The sequence below is a fragment of the Oryctolagus cuniculus genome, chromosome 18, assembly GCF_051225735.1.
Source record: "Oryctolagus cuniculus isolate XC-2025 breed Fujian yellow rabbit chromosome 18, ASM5122573v1, whole genome shotgun sequence".
NCBI lineage: Eukaryota > Metazoa > Chordata > Mammalia > Lagomorpha > Leporidae > Oryctolagus > Oryctolagus cuniculus.
Window position 1 is genome coordinate 51,948,531 of NC_142884.1, and position 24,513 is coordinate 51,973,043.

A 24,513-nucleotide genomic window follows, 5' to 3' on the forward strand; every position below is an offset into this window, starting at 1 on the left:
AGGCCATACATTTGTCTGAATCAATTTAAATATCTGCGGACTAGAGTGGTGTATTTTCCACTAAAGCCCAATGGTTTTTTAAAAGTTCTAAAAATTAGAATGGCACCTTATTATATTATATTACCACGTTAACACAATCCAAAAATCTAATTCTTCTGGTTTTACATGAAGTTGACAAGAGACAAACAGTTGACTCTTCTCTTGGCATTTAGTTGAGTAGCTAGGGACCAGGAGAGCTGTTAGTCTTAAGAGATGCCTTGTTAAAAAAACTTGTCCTTCAGTCTACTTTATTTGCCCCCTGAACACTGAGGAGTATGACGGACTCCTTTCTAATTTCCCAAGACCAAAATCTAAGTCCATTTTTAAAACCTATTTTTTGAGCCGGCGCCGCGGCTCAGTAGGCTAATCCTCCGCCTTGCGGCGCCGGCACACCGGGTTCTAGTCCCGGTCGGGGCACCAGATTCTGTCCCAGTTGCCCCTCTTCCAGGCCAGCTCTCTGCTGTGGCCCGGGAGTGCAGTGGAGGATGGCCCAAGTACTTGGGCCCTGCACCCCATGGGAGACCAGGAGAAGCACCTGGCTCCTGCCTTCGGATCAGCGCGGTGCGCCGGCCGCAGCGTGCCAGCCGCGGCGGCCATTGGAGGGTGAACCAACGGCAAAGGAAGACCTTTCTCTCTGTCTCTCTCTCTCACTGTCCACTCTGCCTGTCAAAAAATAAATAAATAAAAATTTAAATTAAAAAAAAACAAAAAACAAAAAACTATTTTTTGTACTGTTTTAATAAATTTCCAAGACTCTCTCAGCATTGAGCAAGGCAATGACAAGTCATTCATAACTGACTTCCCAATCTAGAGGACGTTTCAAGCCACCCATTTACAATGATTCTATATATAGGAACAAATCTCATACCACCTAAGTTATGTTCTATAATAGGCTTTATCAAGTATTAACATTCTGAAATGTTAGAAACTTTTTTTAAAGTTTGAGTCACAGCACTATAATAACCTTTGTCTAACTTTGGTGGCTATGTTTATGTACTATATAAGAATTTCATTTGGGGACAGAAAACAGATATTGCAAAATGTCTTTGGGGAAAGGCTGGACACAAGACAGTTGGGAACTACTAAAATGAGAAAGGATTTCAGACCTTGTTCAGCAAATTAATCTTGGTGACAGTGTTGGTGGCCTCCCCTGAGTGCTTCACTAGCAGTGCAATGAGTCGGACGAAGGCATCCAGGTTGTGATAGCACTTGGCTCGGATCATTGTGGGGTTAGCAGCAGGATTGTGCTGCTGCTCGGCTTGAGCGCGGTAACTAATTTCAACACACATTTCAGTGCACAGACGAAAGAACCTTGTTATGAGGTCATCAGTCTTCAATATTCCTTGCTGATGCATCTATAATGGGAACAAAAAGTAGAGAGACCCATGAGCTAATATATATATAACTAACTTCATACATCTTTCAATTTCATGTTTAAGTGATAGTCTCTCTTTTGTTCCTAATGTCACATTTCTAATTGTTTTTTAAAGGGTTATCATTAGAATTACTTCATCATTAAGGAATCCTAACAGAATTCCTCCAGTTTTAAAAAAGTTTAATGGAGAATGAACCAACAATGAATTAGTATCTTTCAACAGCAGGGTACTGCCAACTAATTTGGAAAATGAACAATGCAGTAAAACAAAGTTCTCTTAACTTTGTGGGTCACAATCTGACACTCTGAATAATGTCTCTTTCCTCCAAGGAGGAGACTCAACATATTTCACCATCCTGCAGAACTTAAGATAATTTCTTCAAATGACAACAATATCAAAATTTTTAAAGTCTAACAAGTTATTGCCCCACCCCCAAATCAATTACTTGTAAGTACTCAAATAAAAATATCCATGGATCATTACAGCTATTTTAATGTAATGAACTATTACATTAATTAGCAAAGGTAAGTTTATGTTAAAGGAAAGAAACACTACAAATGGATCTGGAAGTGAAGCAAAGCATATGTTATGTGGCTAGTACCCCCCCCCCAAAAAAAATGACAAGTAAAATACGCATTAAGGAAGAAGGAGGAAGCATTATTAAAGACACAAAGCTCACAGAGAAACCTTGAAGGTTATTTTATGACAATTTGCTCCTTGATAAGTAATAGAATAGCTGAACCGACAGACTATGGTAGTATTATACCCTAGCCATGTCATAAGACTAGCAAAGGGAGCCGGCGCTGCGGCTCACTAGGCTAATCCTCCACCTTGCGGCGCCGGCACACCGGGTTCTAGTCCCGGTCGGGGCGCCGGATTCTGTCCCGGTTGCCCCTCTTCCAGGCCAGCTCTCTGGTGAGGACAGGGAGTGCAGTGGAGGATGGCCCAAGTGCTTGGGCCCTGCACCCCATGGGAGACCAGGATAAGCACCTGGTTCCTGCCATTGGATCAGCGCAGCGCAACGGCCGTGGCGGCCATTGGAGGGTGAACCAACGGCAAAGGAAAACCTTTCTCTCTGTCTCTCACTGTCCACTCTGTCAAAAAAAAAAAAGGACTAGCAAAGGGAATTCTGTCCACATTAAAATCTGAAAAGCAACAGGAGCACAAGAAAGAAAAAAAATTCTTAAAGGAATACAAAACAAAACAGAGTGTAACACATTATCTTTTTCAAGAGAAGAAGTAAATCAGTCAGCAGGAAGGGCTGAGACAGGTGCCACATCCATACCCATGAATGGCAACTACTGCAAAAAATTTAACTAATTCATGTTTCTTCCACCCAAATCACAAAAAAACTATAAATATGCATTTAACAGTTTTTCAAGAGTATGTTTCATAGCTCCATAGATTCTTTTTTGGGGGGAGAAATATTCTGAGTATTTACTATTTTAATCCAACTTGTAGAATTCAAACAAGCTCTTCCACACTAATCATTTAATTAAAAATAAATCTAACTAGTACATTTGGAAGTTTAGCAAAGCTTTTGTTTAAGGAAATACAAAGGTCACTCTGCAGAAATAAGTAGAAGCTCAACCTAAATAAACACTGTAATAGTTCCACTAAAAATCTAGTCAATTCAGGAAAAGTACCACTCTTAGTCACATTATAATTATGATACACTGACTACTGGTCTTAAAAGCAGCCAGTGATAGTCAAACACTATGTATCACTCTTTTCCTTTATCCTGTTCACAAATATTCCTGCTGAATGATTTTTAGCTGCAGCTGGTTCCTTAACACTTTAAAAGTCCACTCCGCATCAAACTTAATGAAAGAAAACGCTGGAAACTGTTTTCCTAAAATAACATGGTATTATCTTTACAAAGACAAGCTACTAATGCAATAAAACACTCAAATATTTTAACAGGTTTTTTGTTGTTGTTGTTTCAACTTTTTTAAAAATCATGGGCTGTTAGAAGAATTCTATTTATTAGCCCATAATCCCATCACTGCTGATAATCAAATTAGTAAAATTGCATGTGGCAGTTTTCATTATCAGACCCACTGTACTTTTGTAGCTGTGATAACTGAAATGGTAAAAACAGAACTAAAGGGAGAAAGGAATGTCAACCTTAAAGTGATCAAGGATGAGGAAACAAGTGTACTATATCAATTTATAAGAGGAAATGACAACATTTTTAGTGTGCATTGAGTATGGAGGGAACTATCTGATCACACGTACATAATACTAAGTTTCAATATTGGAGGCATCACACCCTACTTATGTTGAATAAAAAGCACCTTTCTTTCCAAAAGCTCTACCTGTCCAACAAACGCAGAGAAAGCTTTGGTACTGTCACGGCCAGCTGCTGCTGAATGGTAGAGATTCACCCATTCCCTCAGAAGATACTCTGCCTTCTCCCTCAGGCCTGGAGGGTCATCGTACTCTGAGGCTTGAGAAATTCCAGAATGCATCATAAAGTTAGGGCCTCCATGAGCACGATCAATCATTGCTTCATAGTTGGATCGCACTACTTCCATCAGCTGGGGCAATCTAGTACAATAAATCCAGAGTGAAAATCAGTCTACTCATGGTTGTGATTGCACAGGCATACAGCTGGACAACTTGCTTATTTAAAATAAACTCCCAAGTGTAATAATTACCATTTCATTTTACCTTTTCCATATTTAAACTAACCTTGGTCTCTTCATATCTTCTTACTTATAAAGATGTAATATGCAATGACTAAACTCAGTTAAGGTACTTAACAACAATAAAATGGGACCAATGAAATAGAGCTGATGCGCAGAGTTAACATTCGCTACCTGCTTAATATATGCCACTATTTCTACACGTAATTTCTGTCAATACCCAACCATTCTTTCACAAATTATTTCCATTTTATGTACGAAACAGGCATAGGGAAATTGCAAATTTTACAGTGGCAGAGCCTAGTCTTAACCACAGGTTCTGACACCAAGTCTAGTATTGTATGTACTGCTCAACATCAAGAAGGCTTGGCAGTTAGTTAAGCTTCCATACTTCAGAGGACAGTATTAGGCCTCACTAAAGCTTCTCCTATGTTGTGGGTAAAGCGTTACAACAGGTAATGTTAGTAAATCTTTACACACATTTCTACACTTTCTTAAAAGACTGCTGAATACAAAGGAATCCCAGTGCATTTTATTCTCACCCTTCTGGAGCGTTGCCTCTGGAATGAGCATTAATCCTCATGAGTGTTTCAATAGTGTGGAATAGATCTGCCTCGGTAACATGGGCAACACTTCTTTCATCCACCAGCAGAATTTTTACCAATTGCATAGCAAATGCCACGGCCATATAGTTTAAACCATTCTCCATTGACTGGCAACAGAGAAAACACAATGAACATAATATAAGAGAGAAAAATACAACATCCTTCCTGAGACCTTTAGTCTGGGTGAATTCCTTCCATACCTGAGCTAGATGAAGATCGTACTGTTGCATATTAACCAAATGATTGCGAATTAACAACTCCACAGCCTCCACATTATATTTATATTCATCCCGACATTCAATTAGGCACCTAGAAAAAGTATTTTATTCATAGGCTTAATCATACTGTATAAAGTAAAACAAACACTCCATTTTATTTAGTGGAATTTGTTTGAGTCAACTGTGCATCAGTATCCAAGTTAAAAAACAAATAATGAAGTAAAGCAGCCCAGTGTAAAGAAAGCCCGGAGATTTGCTTTTAAATACTAGAAAACAGAGTATTGCATTCAAAATATAAAAAAATTATATATGAACACCACTGGTATGAAATCACTGAAACTTTTTTTTAAACAAATAACCTATAATTTACTCCCCTAAACAACAGACTGGTTTTCTGTGTCCATCAGGGGGAGAAGGTGGAGACCAGATGGGAAAATGATAATGCAACAATTCTTACTTCTTAGAAGTCCAAATGTCCCATTTACCTTCTAGAAGAAAAGGAAAGCTCTGAACATAAAGACAGTCACATAGACCAAAAGGCAGTCCAATACATACTAGTCTTCCAAGATGGATACTGACCTTGTGATTTGTTTGTTGCACCATGGAGACCCATATGCCCGGCCATCCTGTAGAGCTTTTAGGACCAAAAGGTGGCACTCCCTGTAGCGAAGCAGTAGGTCAGCATCAGCACCACTGGTGGCATCTAGTAAGCCCTCTACAGCCTGCAGGTCAAAGAAAGTGTTCAGAACCACTGAATATAAGTAGTCAACCCAACTGTCAGAACAAGAAATCAAACCTCAATGAAAACTACAATGTATCTTCTACAGCCTCAAGATTATTATCTCCACTCTCCAAACATCCTTTTCAGTAACCTAGCACATACCAGAAGCTCTACTGTAAGTTTATTCTGTGTTCTTCATGGCAATTAAAAAAAAAAAAAAAAAAACCACTTCTGTGCCTACAGAGTCAAAATCAAGGGACTCCACACACACACACATCTTATTCCCCAAATACTTGGGAGTAACTTGTCCCTTAAAACCCATGTTTCTTCAATAACAGAATTTTCAGAAATTATTTCATTGAGGAAAACAAAGATTTCCCATTTGAACACTCCTAAGTGCTGTGATTATACTCTAATCTGGAGAGAATCACCTACTTATACAACAGAATTTATATTCGTTTTAAAAAATCTAAAGCATATGGGCCCTGCACCCCATGGGAGACCAGGAAAAGCACCTGGCTCCTGGCTCCTGCCATCGGATCAGTGCGGTGCGCCGGCCGCAGCGCGCCGGCCGCGGCAGCCATTGGAGGGTGAACCAACGGCAAAGGAAGACCTTTCTCTCTGTCTCTCTCTCTCACTATCCACTCTGCCTGTCAAAAAAAAAAAAAATAATAAAAAAAAATAAATAAATAAAAAATAAAAAAAAATAAAAAAAAAAATCTAAAGCATAAATGCATGTAGAGTTGCCAAGTCACTGAGTATTTTCCAAACTTAAGCTGAGATGTCAGCTTACAAACCAACCTTCTGGAGCAATCCAAGAGCAGCTATAGCATCTCGAGAATTTCGAGATAGCACTACAACCTCCAAAAGACTTCGAAGAGCCTGAGCTTGAGGATTCATGGCCAACGTTGGTGGAATGGCATGCAGATGCTGCTCCAACTCTGTAATGCACTTATCATAAATCTGAGCTACATCATCTGTTGCCCAAGCTTGCTGTTTTAGAAAAAGGGGGGGAAAAACAACTAGTAAGACATAACCAAAACATTCTAAAGATTTTTTTCATTGCCATATGTACCAACCAGAGGTCTACTAGTGTGTTTATTCCTTTATTTATTTATTTTTTCATCAAATCATGGAGGGCTTTTCCTAAACAATGCAGTCATGACGCCATTAATTGGTGTGGTACAAGGCAGGCAAAAGGAAAGGGTGTTTTGAGAACGGAAAGCCTGGCACACACTAATATAATCAAGTGATCAGAGACAGCATCATCATTAATGGGATACACTGTGGACAGGACCACTTATAACATCTAGTAAGCCCTCTAACAGCCTAAGACACTAGTAAGCGTTCCAAACCATGAAAACTACAATATCTAATGCAACTGTCAAAGTCTCATGACAGGTAAGAACACAGCATCACCATTATTATCTGAGTGCAGTCATGAGAAAACACTGGAAAAACCCAAATCAGGGCATTCTAGAAAAAATTTGCCTATAATCTTCTAAAGTATTAAGATCACGAAAGATGAGGAAAAACTGAGGAGCTGTGAGGAAAATATTAAATGTCACAACTAAGTAAGAGATTACAAAATAGGTCTTATACCATGCATTTCTTAGGCATCTGGCAAAACAGGAATGGGATAAAAAAATTAGATAGTAGTAAAGTTTTAATATCCTTAAAGATTGTATTGTCACATAAGAAATACATACCAAAGGAATAAGCAGTAAAAGGGGGCATCAGGCTAGCAACTTAGTATCAAACAGATTAAGGAGAAAATGTTTTCCCCTGTATTTTCAACTTTCAAATTTTTAGAATATCCTTATAAAAAAGGGGGAGGTGGGTTTGCCAAGAAGGTACCAATCAGATTTCCTCTAAATACAAACATTAAAGTAAAATCAAACGCAAGGACTAAAAATGTATCCCTTATGTCATGTTGATCTGCTATTAAAAATATCTATAATGGCCGGCGCCGTGGCTCACTAGGCTAATGCTCCGCCTATGGCACTGGCACCCTGAGTTCTAGTCCCGGTTCGGGCGCCGGGTACTAGTCCCGGTTGCTCCTCTTCCAGTCCAGCTCTCTGCTGTGGCCTGGGAGGGCAGTGGAGGATGGCCCAAGTGCTTGGGTCCCTGCACCTGCATGGGAGACCAGGAGGAAGCACCTGGCTCCTGGCTTTGGATCGGCACAGCGCCGGCCATAGCAGCCATTAGGGAAGTGAACCTTTCTGTCTCTGTCTATAACTCTCCCTGTCAAAATAAATTAAAAAAAAATCTATAACTACAACAAATGGGGACATTCTTTCCTCCTATAACTAAAACTGTCAGGAAGCTAAGGATATAGTAACCAACAAGAATATCCACATTAAACTATAAAACATTCAATTTAATTCAAGTATTTACCTTCATGGGCTGAGCTAAAAATCCTGTCGGCTGACTTAAGTCATTCGTAGGCAAGAAGCCAGGCACATTGCGTGCAAACTCTTCATAAACAGCCAGCTGCTTTGGGTCCACACCACCAACCTCGGAAGAAGAAAACCTATTTTGACAGAATCCACTCCAAACTTTTTTTTCTTAAAATGTAGTTTACATAAAGGTAAGCAAGGGGGTTCTGAAAAGTGATACCAGAGCTACAACATTCGAGGGTACTTCAAAAAGTTCAAGGAAAATCAGATTAGAAGAAGTTTATTTTAATGTAAAATATTTTGAAATCCATGCACATTTTTTAAAAACACACATTTTCTATGAACTCCTAAAATTTATTTATTGGGGGTGGGAGGAGAGAAAACAAACTGATCCAAGCTGCTGGTTCATACTCCCCAAATCCCTGCCAACAGCTGGGACTGCAGCCAAGAAAAATCAAGGTCTCCCATGAGGGCGGCAGAGACTCAATTACTTGACCCAGAGTTGGGCATTGAACCCAGGCACTCCAATATGGGATGTAAGCATCTTAACTACCAGGTGGGCAAACACCTGCCCTGCTATGAACTTTTTGAAGCAAACTAGTCTAACTATATGATATGGCATGCATACACACAAGTTCAGAAGACAATGTCCTGTTTCCTTGAATCCTGTCACTCTAATTTATATATTAAGAGTTTTTCCACTGAAAATGGCCCCCTCAAATGGGAACATGTCAGCACAATTCTTCATTGAAACCGATTCACATTTTATTGGGACCAATGAGCACTCTCAGTAAAATGTCACTAAGTGTGGTTAGGGAAGTTGAAATTGAAAACATAAAAACAAGCACAAGAATTCTTTACAGTGGACCTCAACAACTTAGAGGGGGGCAGGAATCTAAGCTATTTCCATACCTGCTCTACAGGCAGCCTTTAAGTGAAATGCTACTTGGGGTAAGACGCTTTCTCAGAAACATTTAGCCCCGCTGTCCTAGTCCCGTTGAGTAGTTCAAGCAACAAGTACATTAAGAAAACAAAGATGGGGCAGGGAGAGACAGAGCCCCAATTCTCACTTTTAGCCTGATTTGCTCTGGCATCCGCTCAGCTTGATATGTTAATACAACAGGATCACAGTATCTGCGCCCTTCTTGCCTAGCATGTTTTCTCAGTTCAAACTCCTGCAAACAAAAAAAGTCACTGAGGTTCTTGTTATGAGGTACTTCCTTAAATTAAGAAAAAAAAGAACCTACAAGGCAAATATTAAACACTTACAGTTGCTAGTCTCTTGTCCATCTCAGGACCTGCTTTTTCTACAGCAGTCTTCTGAATAAAACAGCAAGCTAATTCACAATTGTCCTGAGCTAACTGAGCAGCTGCCTGATCCATCATTTCCCTTTGTTGTGGGGACGCAGTCTATCAGGGTAAAAATATACATATTAAAGAAGGAAATACATTTTAATGTACATAGATGACATTAAGAAATAAAACACATCTGACAAATATGTTTGAAGTTCAAGCTCTATTGAGGAATTGGCTATAATCTTAGAGTAAATATCCTTAAAGATAAGCTCCCCCATCTGTAAGATGAAAATACCCTAATGATCTTATCAGTTGTTCAGCAATACAAAAACACTAAAACAGCAAATCAAGTAATTCCTAACCATGACATCTGAGACCAAGAAGTGGTAACTAAGTTACTTGAAGGGGATGTTGTATAACGGCATACATGCAAAATCACTTTACATTGTATATTTTGTCCTGCTCCAAATGCATTTATTTGAATTCTTCATTGTTAATAAAATAAAATAGAGATGGTTAGCTTCTTGTATTTAAGGGCAAAAAAATCTTCACTGCTCTAAACAAACAAATATTTGGGTGTTTACTATCTGGTACTGTGTTGGGGCTATGACACTGAGCAAAAACAGACATTGTACTTAGCCTCACAGAATCTATATTCTAAGAAGGAAAACATGAAACGTGGTAATTACTAAGATTCAGTGGTTATGCCCAATGCCATAGGCAAAGAAACATTTTGGCAGACAAGCCATAGGAGTTTTGTGTAACTTTTTGTTTAACATTGGAACCAAGAAATACCATTAGGTATGATTAGGGAAGCCCATGTTGGGAAACAAAAACAGGCACATGAAATCTTCACGGTACACCTAAACAACTTTTGGGGAAACAAGGTATTTCCATACCTGCTGTACAAGCAGCCTATATGTGAAATGCTACTTGGAGTGAGATGCTTTCTCAGAAACATTTACCAAAATTGTCCTATTACCAATGAGTAGTTGAAGCAAGAACAAAGAGAAACTACCAAGGAAATAAACAACTTACACGAAGGGCTGAGGCAAAACTATTTTTCAGGTTTGTAGATATGCTCATAAGCAAAGGTTCCCTACAAGTAATCATAGCCATTCCAGCTGTCAAATTACGCATCATGTGATGAGCTGCTATTCGCATTCGAGATTCTTCAGAATCCAGGGCAAAATCCTTCCTGACTATTTGCTCACAAGTAGTCATGGCAATCTTAATTGATCGATCCACCACAGGATGGACCAACTCCTGGACGGCCCGTTCAATTGCTTGACGCACACATTGCTTCAACTGTGGATGTGCCTGAAACAAGGGTATCTGGAGACGGGGATGTGGGGGGTGATAACAAATTAAGTCAACAGTTTATTCTAATAAGACAATTTATAGCAGAAATCATACCCATGATTTTGAATATTACAGGAATAATGAAAAACTCATCAAATATACTTAAAATTAATGATGAATTCAGAGAAGCTGAGCTACATCAAAGCTAGTCAGTATACCTATTGGAAAATTTGGTAGTAGGTATGTCTGATACGCAGTCATTCATTCATTCGAAAAGCAGAGAAAGAAAGAGAGATAGCTAATATCTATTAGTTCACTCCCCTAAATGATCACAATGGGTGGAGCTGGGCCAGAAGGAAATTGAGAGCTGGGGCATCAATCCAGTATCCCACATATGTGGCTAGAACCCAATTACTTGAGCCATCACTGTGCTCTACTAGAGTTCTCATAAACAGGAAGCTGGAATCAGCAGATGAGCCAAGACTCCAACCCAGGTACTCTAATACAGAAGGTGGGAGCACTAACCACTAGGCTAAATGTATGTCACTGGTATTTTTTATAATTCAGACTTAATGGGCAAATAGTTCATTATAAGATGCTTACAGACAAATTACTGGTTAAAATTACAACTCGTGTACTTTTTCTTTTTTAAGACTGTATTTATTTGAAAGGTATAGTTACAAATAGAGACACAGAAATTCCATCCCTTGGTTTACTCCCTAAACGGCCAGGACTGGGTGGGAATGAAGCCAGGGGCCAGGAGTACTTGGTCCATCCTCCACTGCTTTTCCAGGCACATCAGCAGGGAACTGGATCAGAAGTGAAACAGGTGGGACACGAACAAGCACCAATATAACATGTTAGCATAGCAAGCAACAGCTTTACCACTATGCCACGACACCAGTCCCTCATGTACTTTTAAAGAAAGTAGTGTCTCTATTAGTTGGTTTGTATGCCAGCTGCTCCACTTTCAATCCAGCACTCTGCTAATGTGTTTGGGCCCCTGTCACATACATGGGAGACATGGAAGAAGCTCCTGGCTTTGGCCTAGCCCAGGCCACTGCGATCATTTGGGGAAGGAAAGAGCAGATGGAAGATTTGTCTTTCCTCTCTCTACAACTCTTTCAAATAACAAATTAATTTTTTAAAAGCAAACAAACACTGAAAAACCTTTTGGCATGCAGAGCATTAACAAATACCTTAGAAAAGGCAGCAAATGCCTAACAAAGGTGGGCAGGAAGGGTGCCAGGAATGGGCGGATATTTGGTCCAGTGTTAAGGAATGTCTGGGATGCCTGCATCCCATATCAGAGTGTTTGGCTCAAGCTCAAGCTACTCTGCTTTGGATCAAACTTCCTACTATGCATACCCTGGAAAGCAGCAAGTGATGGCTCTAGTACTTGGGGGTTCATGCCAAGTATAGGAAACCTGATTTTTAGTGCATGACTCCTGGTTTCAGCCTGGCCTAGCTTTGGCTATTGTGACCATTTGCAAGCAAAGTGACCTAGCAAATGGAAGATCTCTCTAGCTTTAAAATAAAATGAAAAACAAATTAAAACAAAAACACAGGGTGCCAGAAAGAAAGGGGTTAATCTATGTTCTAAGAAAGACTGAGATGTGAAAGCACCTGCTATGTCCAATGTAAGGAATATCAAATAATATTGGGAAAACATTAGTCATGATGACTCAAGGAGTCATGAAATTCTATCTGATGTCCTCAAGGTTTGTATTTGAAGTTTGCTAATCTGCAGAATGAAGTCACATTTAGAAAATCCAAGCTGTATACTGAGGAAGTTCAGGGCAAAAACTGTCCCAATAAACTTCTACAGCATGGTTCCTACGCATGACAAAATGTGTTCCACTGACACACACTAACAAACCATGACTGATGCACATGTTAATGTCATGACTACCAGTGGTTATTTGCTTTGTCTGTTCTGGGCTGACTTTACTATAAAAACCCACAGTAAGTTATACTCTCATACTCAGCATCAACAGGTCCACTAGATTCTCAACATGATAGAAACCATGATCCCAAAGATGCAAATAAGTGGTCAATAAACTGATTCCAGAAAGCAACGGAAAAGACATAGAAAAGGCTTGCCTATCCATCTTCACCATGATGTCTTTCTTAGAAAATTCATAGAGGGGCCGGTGCTATGGCGCAGCAGGTAAAGCCACCGCCTGCAGTGCCAGCACCTATATGGGCACTGGTTCGAGTCCCAGATGCTCCACTTTCAATCCAGCTCTCTGCTATGGCCTGGGAAAGCAGTAGAAGATGTCCCATGTGGGAGACCCAGAAGAAAATCCTGGCTCCTGGCTTCAGATCAGCTCAGCTCCAGCCTTTGTGGCCATTTGGCTAGTGAACCAGTGGATGAAAGACCTTTGTCTCTGTCTCTCCTTCTCTCTGTAACTCTACATCTCAAATAAAATCTTAAAAAAATTTACAGAGCTTCACAGTGAAGGTAGTAGTTCTAGAAAAGCTATTACAGATGGCACTGAAGTTGAATGAGTTGATGGCTACAAACCAAAGTCAAAGAATCTGCTCCAAATTCAGAATGTTAATAGTGATAAAAAGTCCTATAGGGATGGGCTTCATGGCACAGTGTAGGTTAGGCTGCTGCTGGAACATTAGCATTCCATGTCAGAGTACTGATTCATGTCCTGGATACTTTTCTTTTTTAAAAGATTTTATTGGAAAGGCAGAGTTACACACAGAGAGACAGTTAGAGATAGAGTGATCTTCCATACACTGGTTCACTCCCCAGATGGCCACTACAACCAGGAATGGGTCAGGCCAAAGCCAGGAGGCAGGAGCCTCCTCTGGCCTCCCACATGACTACAAGGGCCTAAGGACTTGGGCCAACCTCCACTGCTTCCCCAGTCTCATTATCAGGGAGCTGGATCAGAAGTGCAGCAGCTGGAACTTGAACCAAATGGAATACTGGCACTGCAGACAGGAGTTTAACCTGCAAATCAAGCTTCCTCCTCAGGTACACATGGGAAGGCAGCAGCAGATGGCCCAAGTACTCGAGTTCCTGGATTCTGGCTTCAACCTGGCCCCCAGCTATTATGGGCAGTGGGGGAGTGAGCTAGTGGATGGACAGTATGTTTCTTGCCCTCTTCTCCCTATCTATTGATCTGCTTTTCAAATAAATAATCTTTCAAGAAAATCCTGTTGGTTGAAGGGGTGTGAGAGGCTAAAGATAACAAGCAATTCTGAATCTACAGAATAAATATTAGCTTCATGTTTAGGGAAAAGTACTTATGAGAGATTACTTTACATGACCTTAGATCAGATTCACTCCTGGTAACTGACCTCAACAACCTAACTGAAAGTACTAACTCATTCAAGACCCTAGTTGGGAAATTTTACAGACACACAAAAATCTGCTTAGTTGCAGTCATCTTCCAGGACAAATAGCTTAATACAAAGCTAATGTGACATGAAAATATAAATAAGAGCCAACATACACCATAAGTCTTTTGACCTATGTCAAGAAATCTCAAGAGATCAAAATTTTATCACCAGTTTAATTTATTTTCCCAGGTTTGGGTAAGAGGAACCAGTGACTAATTTCAAGGCATTTCTGACTATTTTTAAAAGAAATCAAAAATCCCAACTATACCACATAGCAGTTCCAGATCTATACTTTGACAAAGAGTCCAGAGAGAAGGCAAAGTGATGAAACAGCTCACAAACTAGAAACAAGGGGAAAGGAGCAGTGCTGACTTACCGTTGGATTCAGAGTAATGTGTGGTGACAAGCCTGCGAGGGAATACACATTGATGTCATGGTAGCTGTACTGTGGCTGTGGTGGAACTGTGGCTGTACAGGTAGTGCTGGTAGCTGGTGTAGTAGACGTTGCTAAATGTAAGTAATAAAATAAACAGAACATTTAAAAACACCTGCTGAAGCTACTAGACAATTATCTGAACAAGCCATTGTTATCTAATTAAGTGGATCAGATTGCTCTGAGGGAGGAGTCTTTCCCACTCTGAGAGATAAGTTTTGTTATTATAACAGACGTTTTCAAAGCACACAAAACTACATCACTAATAGTGCCCCAAAGCACAGAACTTAATTGAGGGATCCTGTCACAACAGCAGGCCCAAACCTTATAGGCTCAAGTCTATTTTTTACAGATGTCTATTTTCAACCTCACCTGCTTCTCTAGTTTACTTAGGATATCTTTGCTGCTAAGAGCAAACAAAAGCTGGTTCATTCTAGACATACATCCCAACCACTCAGCATCCCAAAACCTCACCCCTACACCTCCAATCCTTTTCATATATATAAAATATATCCATTTCATAAAGCCATCTAGTCTGGCAAACTCTAGGTTTGAAGGATAACACAGGCCATCATACTAGGCAATTAATTCTGAGACTTCACATAACTAACCGCTGTGACTAATATATGAGCAATGAGTGACTAAACCACAAATTACTGAAGAATGTGTGAACTGTCAAGACAGAATCTAGTAAGATTAAGTTAGTAAGAGAATATTCTGGTTACCAAAAGGCTAGACTATCATACTTACTTGTAGTTGTGATGGGAGGGAGTTCTTCTGGCTGCTTAACATCTTTCTTTGGAGCAGAGAGTTGTTCATCTAAGTTCTTTAGGCGATCTTTATCCTTTAGGAGGTTTCCAGGTTTTAGTTCATTGATATCTAATGCAAGGTTCTTGCAGAGGACCTCAATCTCAAACTTCAAGTTTAACTGCATCATAATTCCAATATTTGATTAGAATATTTAAAACAAAAATTTAGTTTTATTCATAACTTATTCCACCCTCAACAACTGTTACCGTGCATATCCCCCCTACTCCAATCACTCTGCCTTCATTCTAAATGTTAATTCTGTGAAGGCAGACAATGTTCTAAAGGATAAAGAAATAAATTTACCTTTAAGTCATGTTCCTGATGTAGCTCAGCTAATACATTCATGATTGCCATTGTCCAGGGGTTTGGTGGCCTAAAAACCTGAAGTAAAAACCATTATGTTAAGTTGGCCCAGAGAGCACCCTTTAATTTGGGTATTTTAAAACAGTTAAAACATTTATACCCACACGGCTATAACAAATCCCCCAGATTTCCCATCTACTTCAGAAATTTCCCATCTGCTTCAGAAAAACTCAAAAGTCATCCATCAGCATCAGACCTCTAATTTCAACTCTAACTGCAAATGCAGAATGCACAAAACTAGGAATAAACTCCTGGGTTGAAATGATACAACTCATATTATCCATAAATGACATATTAAAATTTACTCACCACACTACGAATGCTGGACTCTAAGACTTTGGCAACAAAGGGCACTACATAGAGCAACTCTTGTTGTCCTTTAACGTAAGCCTCTAGCAGCAAAGATTTAACATCCAAATCCTAGAAAAAAAGAAGTACTTTCAAAAGCTGGGCATATACTACAAAACTCTCATAAAGTACCCATACAATGGGATCTCACTAAGCTCATCCCCAAAATAGAAAATCAACATAGTATCTGACCCTTGCCTTAGAAAAAGGAAGGGGTGACCATCACACGTTGCTGGCTTTTCTTTATCCTAAAAGATGTAGAACCATGAGCAAATATTAGGAAATCAAAATATGGGCCAAAATTTTACAAAAAAAAAATCATTAGAATAGCCCCAAAGTCAAGACTTTTAGACACATGCACATTATCAAACTTAACATAAAACTTTTAAGCTGAAACTCACAGTGTGTAAGATGGGTTTATTTTTAGCTAATGTGATCATTCCTAACCAATGTCCCAAGTTCTTCAACAAAGAACGATCTGAAAAATTGGCAGCAGCTTTATCTGAAGTCAGGAGCACCTGAAAGGGCAGAGAATTTAGATGTGAGAATTAGCTTATGGTAGAAAATTCGTAACCAAACACTTCAGACTCTGTTATCCAATAAAGCCCAAGCCACCATATTTTGGGGGTGAGGGTGTGGGAGGGGAAGACAGAAAGATCTTCCATCTGCTAGTTCACTCCCTAAATGGCTGCACCAGCTGGAGCTGAGGTGACCTGAAGACAGGAACCAGGAGCTTCTTCCACATCTCCCACATGGGCAAAGGGACCCAGGTACTTGGGCCATGAACCGCTGCTTTCCCAGGTGCATTAGCAGGGAGCTGGACTGGAAGTGGACCAGCCAAGACTGGAACTGAGCCCATATAGGATGCAAGAGCCACAGGCTGCAGCTTTACTAGCTATCCCACAGTGCCGGTGCCAAGCCACCACTTATGAACATTAACAGTGACATTTTTATCTTTTGAAGCTTTTTATATTACAGAAATAATAAGCACAGATTGAAAACCCTAATCTGAAATACTCTAAAACTGGAAACTTTTTCAGTGTTGACATGATAACACAAGAGGAAACCTCCACACCTGAGTTGACATGACAGACAAGCTAAATATGAGCACACAAAAAATACTAAACAGATTACTTTCAGGCTACATTAGTATAGAGCACTTATCAAACAAAAATTGTGGGGCCAGCAAGTAAAGCTACATATGGGCACCAATTGTGTCCCAGCTGCTACACTTGTAATCAGGCTCCCTACTAATGGCCTGGGAAAACCAGCAAAAGTAGTGGTCCAAGTGTTTGGGCCTCTGCCACCCACGTGGAGACCCAGATGAAACTCCTAGTTTCTGCCTGGCCCAGCTTTGGCTGTTGCAGAGTGAACCAGCAGATGGAAAATCTGTTTGTGTGTATGTATTCCTTAACTCTTTTAAAATTTTTAAAATAATAAACAATAATCTTTGCAAATGTGTAAAGAGCTAAATTTAATTCAAATGAACAGGCATGTACAGGAATACAACCAAAGAATCATCTATTGCATCTCTGGCACAGCCAAGATATTACATAACTCTGGAGCCAATTAAGATAACTTCCTGAAATATAGCCTATTATTATTTTCTAGAAAATATAATCTATCTAGTTGAACTATATTTGTTACTTCCCTCTAAGGGGTAAAATGCAAATAAAGGAGTATGTTCTAGGCACAAGCACATACAATTATTACATGGTACTTGAGCCCTGTCCAGACTGAGTGGTTATTTCTTAATTTATGGACACATTTAACTTTTTTAGATTTATTATTTGAAAGATGGAGTTATACAAGAGTAGATTGAGACTCAGATTTCTTCCAAAGGCTGGTTCACTGCCCAAATGACTGCAACAGCTGGGGCTGCACCAGGCTGAATCCAGGGGCTTGGAACTACACCAGGGTTTCCAATATGGGTGTCTGGGGCCCAGATACTCAGGCCATCTTCTGCTGCTTCTCCCAAGTGCATTAGCAGGGAGCTAGACTGAAAAAAATGAGCATTCAGAACTAAAATCAGCACTCATGAGATACCAGCAATGCAGGTGGCTTAATCCACTGTACCAGAATGCCAGCCCCTATATTTTTTATTGAAAGTCAAGATCTTGGGAGAGGTATTTGGCCTTGCACTGAAAGACCCACATCCTATAAACAGTGCCTGGACTTTATGCCAGGCTCTGAATCCTGACCCAGTCTTCCTGCTAATACAGATCTGGGAAGACAGTGGTGATATCTTAAGTTATTGGTCCCTTGACACTATGTGGGAGACCTGGATTGAACGGAACCACCCCTGGCCTCAACCACAGGTTGTTTGGAGGCATTTGAGAGTAGATCAGGCAGATGGAAAGTCTGCCTCTCAATTACAAACGTTATTTTCTTTTATGTAAATACAAGTTTTTTAAAAAATAAGTAAAAAGATTTTGACATTTTTCCCAGGAGTACTTGGGAACTTCCATGTATCCCAATAATCCTTGCTATCTGATAAAAGCCAAATTGTCAATGTTCCTTAACTCCATTAAGCAACAGCAGAATGGTACAAGTAAGCTGTGCAACAGATGGAGCCAGGTTTTCTTTTGCACTACAGCGTAACCAAGAATGAGGAAAATTCTCATCCATAGGTTTAAATATAGTGCTGGTTCCTAAGCCAATACTAAATTATTCAGCAAAGAACGCTAACGGCTGTACCCCTGATTCAGATTGCTCTTTTGTAAATTTAGATGACTCTTGTCAATTTTCCCACCAAAGAAAGTATGGTTTAGAAATTAAAACTTGAATTCTATGAAACAGCATCAGTTAATTAAAGTTAGACCTTAAGATGAACTGCATTAGGTCCTAAACACTTCACCATCGGAAGATACCAACAAAAACACTTATTACAGTATTGTTTATAATAGATACAAGGTTTCAATGCCCAATATCCATTTACACATATACAACAGTTTTCTAATACGCCCATTTAAAAAAACAGTGGGAGATAGGCATTTGGTCATGCAGTTAAAATGTCAACTGGGAAGCCAGCATCTCATCTCAAGAGTGCCTGGGATTAAGGTCCAACTCCTTTTCCTATTTCATTTTCTAAGTTTAATGTGCACCTTGCTGCAGGTGATGGTTCAAGTACTTGGGTCCTGGCCACCCACACAGGAAAACTGCACTAGGTTCTGGGCTGCTGGTTTCAGTTCGGCCCAGCCCCAGCTTTTATCTTGAGGAGTGATCTCTGTTTCTTGGGGACAGTGCTATGGTGTAGTCTGCAGTGTCAGCATGCCATATGGGTGCCTGTTTGAATCTCTGTTGCTCCACTTTCAATCCAGCACCCATGCAGGAAACCCAGAAGAAGCTGCACCCTGCTCTTAGCTTCAGATCAGCCCATCTCTGGCCACTGCGACCATCTGGGGTGTGAACCAGCGGATGGAAGCTTGCGTACATGCTCTCTCCCCACCACCATCCATGTATCTCAGCCTCTCAAATAAATAATTCTTTGAAAAAAGAAAAAAACTACAAGATCTCTATCTTTTGCCTTTAAAACACACACACACACAAACTAATAAAATAAAAAATAAGCACCCAGCATGAAATTTAAGCTACAGAATCAAGGATTTCTAAATCAAAGCAGTGATTTAAAAAATCCAAAAACAACTCTTACTTTGATGTTTCTATATGTCTCATTCAAAACCATCTTGTTAAATTCAGGATTCTTCAATGTATCAAGGAAGTTTGAATACAAGCTATGAAAGTTTGGCTCAATACTGACTCTCTTCATAACCAAATATTGCGAAACCCAAGGCATAAATTCTTCCTTCACAGTTTCTTTCAATTCTTCAACCTAGTCAATCAATAGGACATACAAAATTACACTACAACAAAGCAAGGTTTGGTTTTCCTGGACATATGGCCCCTTACAAAATTTGCTAAAAACACCATACTTCTTCTTTTCCCCATTTTAGATAGGTACTATAAAGTATAGTATGCTCATTACCAAGCAGCACATAGTCAACAATCTTTCAAACTAGGTGATTAGAACTCAAATATGTAATGAACCCTTTCAGCTTTAAAATTATGAAACACAGTACCCGAGGATCCCCTTATTTTTATTAATAATCTACAACAGGCCATTAACAGTTCTAATACCAGTACTGTGTTTACACAGGAATCATCTGCTTTCCATAAAACAGCTAAGTCTGAAGCATCTCTTCCACAAGATATTAAAAACTGCAATTTTCTCAAAAATTATGCGAGCATATTGAAATATGACACCACATTAAAACTCGCTTATTTAGTTATTAGCTAACATAGGCATTGCAAAGCAGTCTTTGAATTTAAACTAGGAGACAAGCTGTCATTCTTAATGCTTCATATAAGGTCTACCTCAGTGATCAGATAACTAATAAATACAGTGGGATGGAATGAGATAGGACTAGAAGTACAAAATGAAACCTTTCATCAAGAGAACACAAAGTCTATTTCAAAAATCTGTAACACATTGTAAAGCATACATGTTTAAACTGACTCTACTTAATGTCTACAACCACTGGTTGGATATCCACATTCCTTTCACTTTGATTCTATCATTTGTCTGCCTTTAGAGTGAGTATTTAAAATAATCAAAAATAAGGTCCTCAGGAGAAGGCATTTATAAATTATGACATGCTCACCTTTTGTGTCATATTTGACTGTGAGAGATTATTGAAGATAAAAGCGATTTTCTCTTGGATATTTTCTGGAGGTTCTACAATTCTCTCAGTTTGATCTGTGGCCACAAGCAAAGTATCTATATTTGTAGTATTGATAGAAGGCTAAAAAGAAGAATAAGTAAGTAAGTTGAAATGCTTCCTGGGATAAACACAGAAAAGAATGTTCACAGATTCCATCATTGTAACATTTACACATGCTGTGAATATATACTGAACTAGTAATAGTGGCTATATCTGAGAAACAGGGGAGGGGGGTGGATACAATGAGAAAAACACTGGTCTTTTACAGTCAGCATATGCTATAATAAAATTAAAATACTACTACTGGTTATACTGCAATCCAACAAATCTTGGAAAATAAAGAAATATAGACCTACTACTTACTGGCACATCTTTCTTAAAGCTTACTCCAGTTGGCCTGGTGACTGTAACTGTTTTAGCAACAGTGGTGGTTGTTGAAGTTGTTACCATAGTGCTAACCTGACCAGCAAGAGGAGCTTTTGCTGGAACTTGGGCCTGGGCCTGGGCCTGGGCCAGTGCAATACTTCCAGGGGTTGTGATAGAGCCCTGCATTTTCACAGGAGGATCTCGAGACTGCTGTCCATACTCAATGTACTACAGAGGCAAAGAGAGAAACACATTAGAAGAGTTCTTAACAAAAAGTGAGAACTTGGAATTACACTCTCCTCACTTCTAAGAGACTAAAAATGAGTACTATCTTAATCTTTGCCCCCTCCTAGAACAAGTGTATGTTAGTGGACACCATGAACTCCAGTGGAAGACAAAAATATACTCTGCTGTTAACAAGAATTAAGATAGCAAGTGCCAAATATATGCATAAGAAAATGCCTTCATAAATGTAAATTAAAAAAATCTGTAAAATTCATGCTTTACTGAATACAGACAAAAGAAAAAAACTGAATTGTGAGTTATATCTCAATAAAACTGTTAGTGCAAAACAAAAAACTAAGTTAATGATCTACAGTATGTGTTTTAGAGCAGCGTTCAATAACAGATCAATCAATCTCCCTCCTAACACAAATCAGAAGGTGAGGTGCCAGTGCTGTGGTATGGTGGGTTAAGTTTCTGCCTGTGGTATGCAGGCATCCCATATGGGTGCTGGTTTGAGTCCTGGCTGTTCCACTTTCTGATACCACTCCCTGATAATGGCCTGGGAAAGTAGTGGGAGCTGGCCCAAGTGCTTGGGCCCCGACACCCATGTGGGAGACCTAGAAGAACCTCCTGGCTTCAGATTGGCCCAGCTCCAGCCGTTGCAGCCATTTGGGGAGTGAACCAGTGCATGAAAAACCTTTTTTTTCTGTCTATAACTCAGCCTCTCAAAAAAATAGTGCTTTAAATTAAAAAAAAAAAAAGGGGGGGGGGCAGGCAAACATGGGGTTCCTGATACTGTTTCAATAGTATTTACAGCCGGCGCCGTGGCTCACTAGGCTAATCCTCCACCTTGCGGCGCCGGCACACCGGGTTCTAGTCCCGGTCGGGGTGCCGGATTCTGTCCCGGTTGCCCCTCTTCCAGGCCAGCTCTCTGCTATGGCCAGGGAGTGCAGTGGAGGATGGCCCAGGTGCTTGGGCCCTGCACCCCATGGGAGACCAGGAAAAGCACCTGGCTCCTGGCTCCTGCCAGGATCAGCGCGGTGCGCCGGCTGCAGCGGCGGCCATTGGAGGGTGAACCAACGGCAAAGGAAGACCTTTCTCTCTCTGTCTCTCTCTCTCACTGTCCACTCTGCCTGTCAAAAAAAAAAAAAAAAAAAAAAAAAAAAAAAAAATAGTATTTACCTGGTAAAATTGAAACTACCACCTACACGTGTAATTTTAGTAATTAATTAAAACTGAAATGCTTTTAAGTAGACAATCTCTGAAAAAAGTATGGACCTTTAAAATTAACAAGTATAGAATGAAAAACAGTAATTTCTCTCAACCTTTGTTGGATGCTGGGGGTCAGCTGTATGATCACTCATCTTTGGAAATCCATACTCCTGGCTCTGAATTTTTCCCAACCTGCTCACTTAAATGACTACACTTAATCCTTGCCACTCCAAGATTCCTCAGAGGTAAAGTTGTTAAAATAAACCTGCTCTACTATAAACGAACCTAGTAGGATAAGGTAGGATTTATAAGCAGGTTCAAATTCTGATCTTCCTTTAAGAGTCATTTAGTTATCTGAAAGGCAAAGTTTTGCACGCACACACACGCAATCTTCCATCTACTGGTTCACTCCCAAAATGGCCATAATGGCAGGAGCTGGGCTGATCCAAAGCCAGTTGATTCTTGTAGGTCTCCCATGTGGGTGCAGGGGCCTAAGCATCTGCGCCACCTTCGGCTGCTTTGCCCAGGAAAATTAACAGGGATTTGGATCGGAAGTGGAGTAGCCAGGACTCCATATGGGATGCTGGCATTGCAGGTGGCAGCTTAACCTGCTATGCCACAGCACCAGCCCCAAATTCTGATCCTTCATCCATAAAATATATTCTTTTAATTTAGCTGTTTTATGTAAACTTTTTAAAATTCAAAGTATATGAAATAGTTTTTTCCTGACAAAAAAATATTATTCCACAGATCCATCTTGAACCTAAGCACCTGTAAGAGTGTTTTTTTTTTTTTTTTTTTTTTTTTAAGTCAGAGTTATAGAGAGAAGGAGAAACTGAGTGATCATCCATCCATGGTTCACTTCCCAGATGGCTGCAACCAACAGCACTGCGCCAAGCCAAAGCCAGGAAGCAGGAGCTTTATTTGGGTATCTCAGTTGGGTGGGAGGGGCCCAAACACTTGGGCCATCTTCTGTTGCTTTCCCAGGCTCATTCGTAGTGAGCTGGATCAGAAGTAGAGAACCAAGGACATGAACTGGCACCCAAGTGGGATGCCGGCATCACAAGAATCAGCTCTACCTGATATACCACAACACTGGCTCCCCAAATGGCTACAATGGCCAGTGTTGAACCAGGCCAAAGCCAGAAAACTGGAACTCCATCCAGGTCTCCCATGTGCATGGCAGTGGCCCAAAGACTTGGGCTATCTTCTGCTTTCTCAGGCACACATTAGCACAGAGCTAGACTGGAAGTAGAACAATCAAAGACTCGAACCAATGCTCACACTGGCCCCAGAAAGCTGGATTTTTAAGACGCACGGGTCTAACTCTCATATTTAACAGCTTTAAGTAGTATTAATGTTTAAAGTAGAGGAGAATTTACTGACGTATATTCAACATTCTTTTTAGAAATAGCTGGACTTCCCACTAATACCAGCATAAATATTCTCATTAATAGTATAACTTATGTTCTTCAATAATATTATCAGATTAAAAGAATTACTAGTGGCCAGCATTTTCGGGCAATTGGTTAAGCCATGGTGGGCAAAATCTGCACCCATATTGGACTGGCACCTTCAGTCACAACTGTTTCCCTTCTGATGCAATTTCCTACTAATGCACCAGGAAAAGCAACAAAAGATGGCCTGAGTACTTGCGCCCCTGCTACCCATGTTGAAACACAGACGAAGTTTCTGGCTCCTGATTTCAGCCTGTACCAGACATTAGTCACTGTAGAAATAAGTCAATGAGAAAGACCTCTCTCGCTCTGCCTTTCAAGCAAATAAATCTTTAAAAAAATTTTAAATAACAACTAAAAGCTTTTTATCTGGCAAAACTACCGCTAAAAATTACCATCCAAGAACATCTTTTATGCTTTTTCACAAAGTAAAATGATGCGGTGGCATTGTGGTGTGATGGGTAAAGTTGTTGCCTGTTGACACCAGCATCCAATGTGGCACTAGTTCAAGTCCTGGCTGTTCCACTTCTGATCTGGATCCTTGCTAATGGTCTGGGAAAGCAGTGTAGGATGGCCTACCCAAGTGGGAGACCAGAAGAAGCTCCTGGCTCTGG

At 40.0% G+C, this 24,513-nt stretch overlaps 1 protein-coding gene and 1 non-coding gene across 12 annotated transcripts in view; both read right to left on the reverse strand.

Moving 5' to 3' along the window:
• Positions 1 to 24,513, reverse strand: part of CNOT1 (CCR4-NOT transcription complex subunit 1) — an 89,359-nt gene that overhangs the window by 9,142 nt on the left and 55,704 nt on the right. For 5 of the 11 annotated variants that reach the window (XM_051846836.3, XM_051846837.3, XM_008257364.5 and 2 more), the window contains exons 23-40: positions 21,003 to 21,233; positions 20,580 to 20,720; positions 19,571 to 19,750; positions 16,320 to 16,436; positions 15,880 to 15,990; positions 15,511 to 15,588; positions 15,148 to 15,325; positions 14,341 to 14,471; positions 10,341 to 10,637; positions 9,276 to 9,416; positions 9,077 to 9,181; positions 8,005 to 8,124; positions 6,409 to 6,600; positions 5,466 to 5,608; positions 4,869 to 4,977; positions 4,606 to 4,775; positions 3,713 to 3,965; positions 1,146 to 1,394 (exon numbers count right to left, since the gene is read on the reverse strand). In XM_051846836.3, the coding sequence (XP_051702796.1) occupies positions 1,146 to 1,394; positions 3,713 to 3,965; positions 4,606 to 4,775; positions 4,869 to 4,977; positions 5,466 to 5,608; positions 6,409 to 6,600; positions 8,005 to 8,124; positions 9,077 to 9,181; positions 9,276 to 9,416; positions 10,341 to 10,637; positions 14,341 to 14,471; positions 15,148 to 15,325; positions 15,511 to 15,588; positions 15,880 to 15,990; positions 16,320 to 16,436; positions 19,571 to 19,750; positions 20,580 to 20,720; positions 21,003 to 21,233 (2,946 nt within the window). Of the gene's footprint in view, positions 1 to 1,145; positions 1,395 to 3,712; positions 3,966 to 4,605; positions 4,776 to 4,868; positions 4,978 to 5,465; positions 5,609 to 6,408; positions 6,601 to 8,004; positions 8,125 to 9,076; positions 9,201 to 9,275; positions 9,417 to 10,340; positions 10,638 to 14,340; positions 14,472 to 15,147; positions 15,326 to 15,510; positions 15,589 to 15,879; positions 15,991 to 16,319; positions 16,437 to 19,570; positions 19,751 to 20,579; positions 20,721 to 21,002; positions 21,234 to 24,513 lie in introns of all 11 variants that reach the window. The other 6 variants (XM_070061972.2, XM_002711549.6, XM_008257369.5 and 3 more) reach the window with 2 other exon arrangements.
• Positions 18,428 to 18,564, reverse strand: LOC127491422 (small nucleolar RNA SNORA46). The gene has a single exon (XR_007920082.1). It is a non-coding gene; the product is annotated as a small nucleolar RNA SNORA46 (small nucleolar RNA).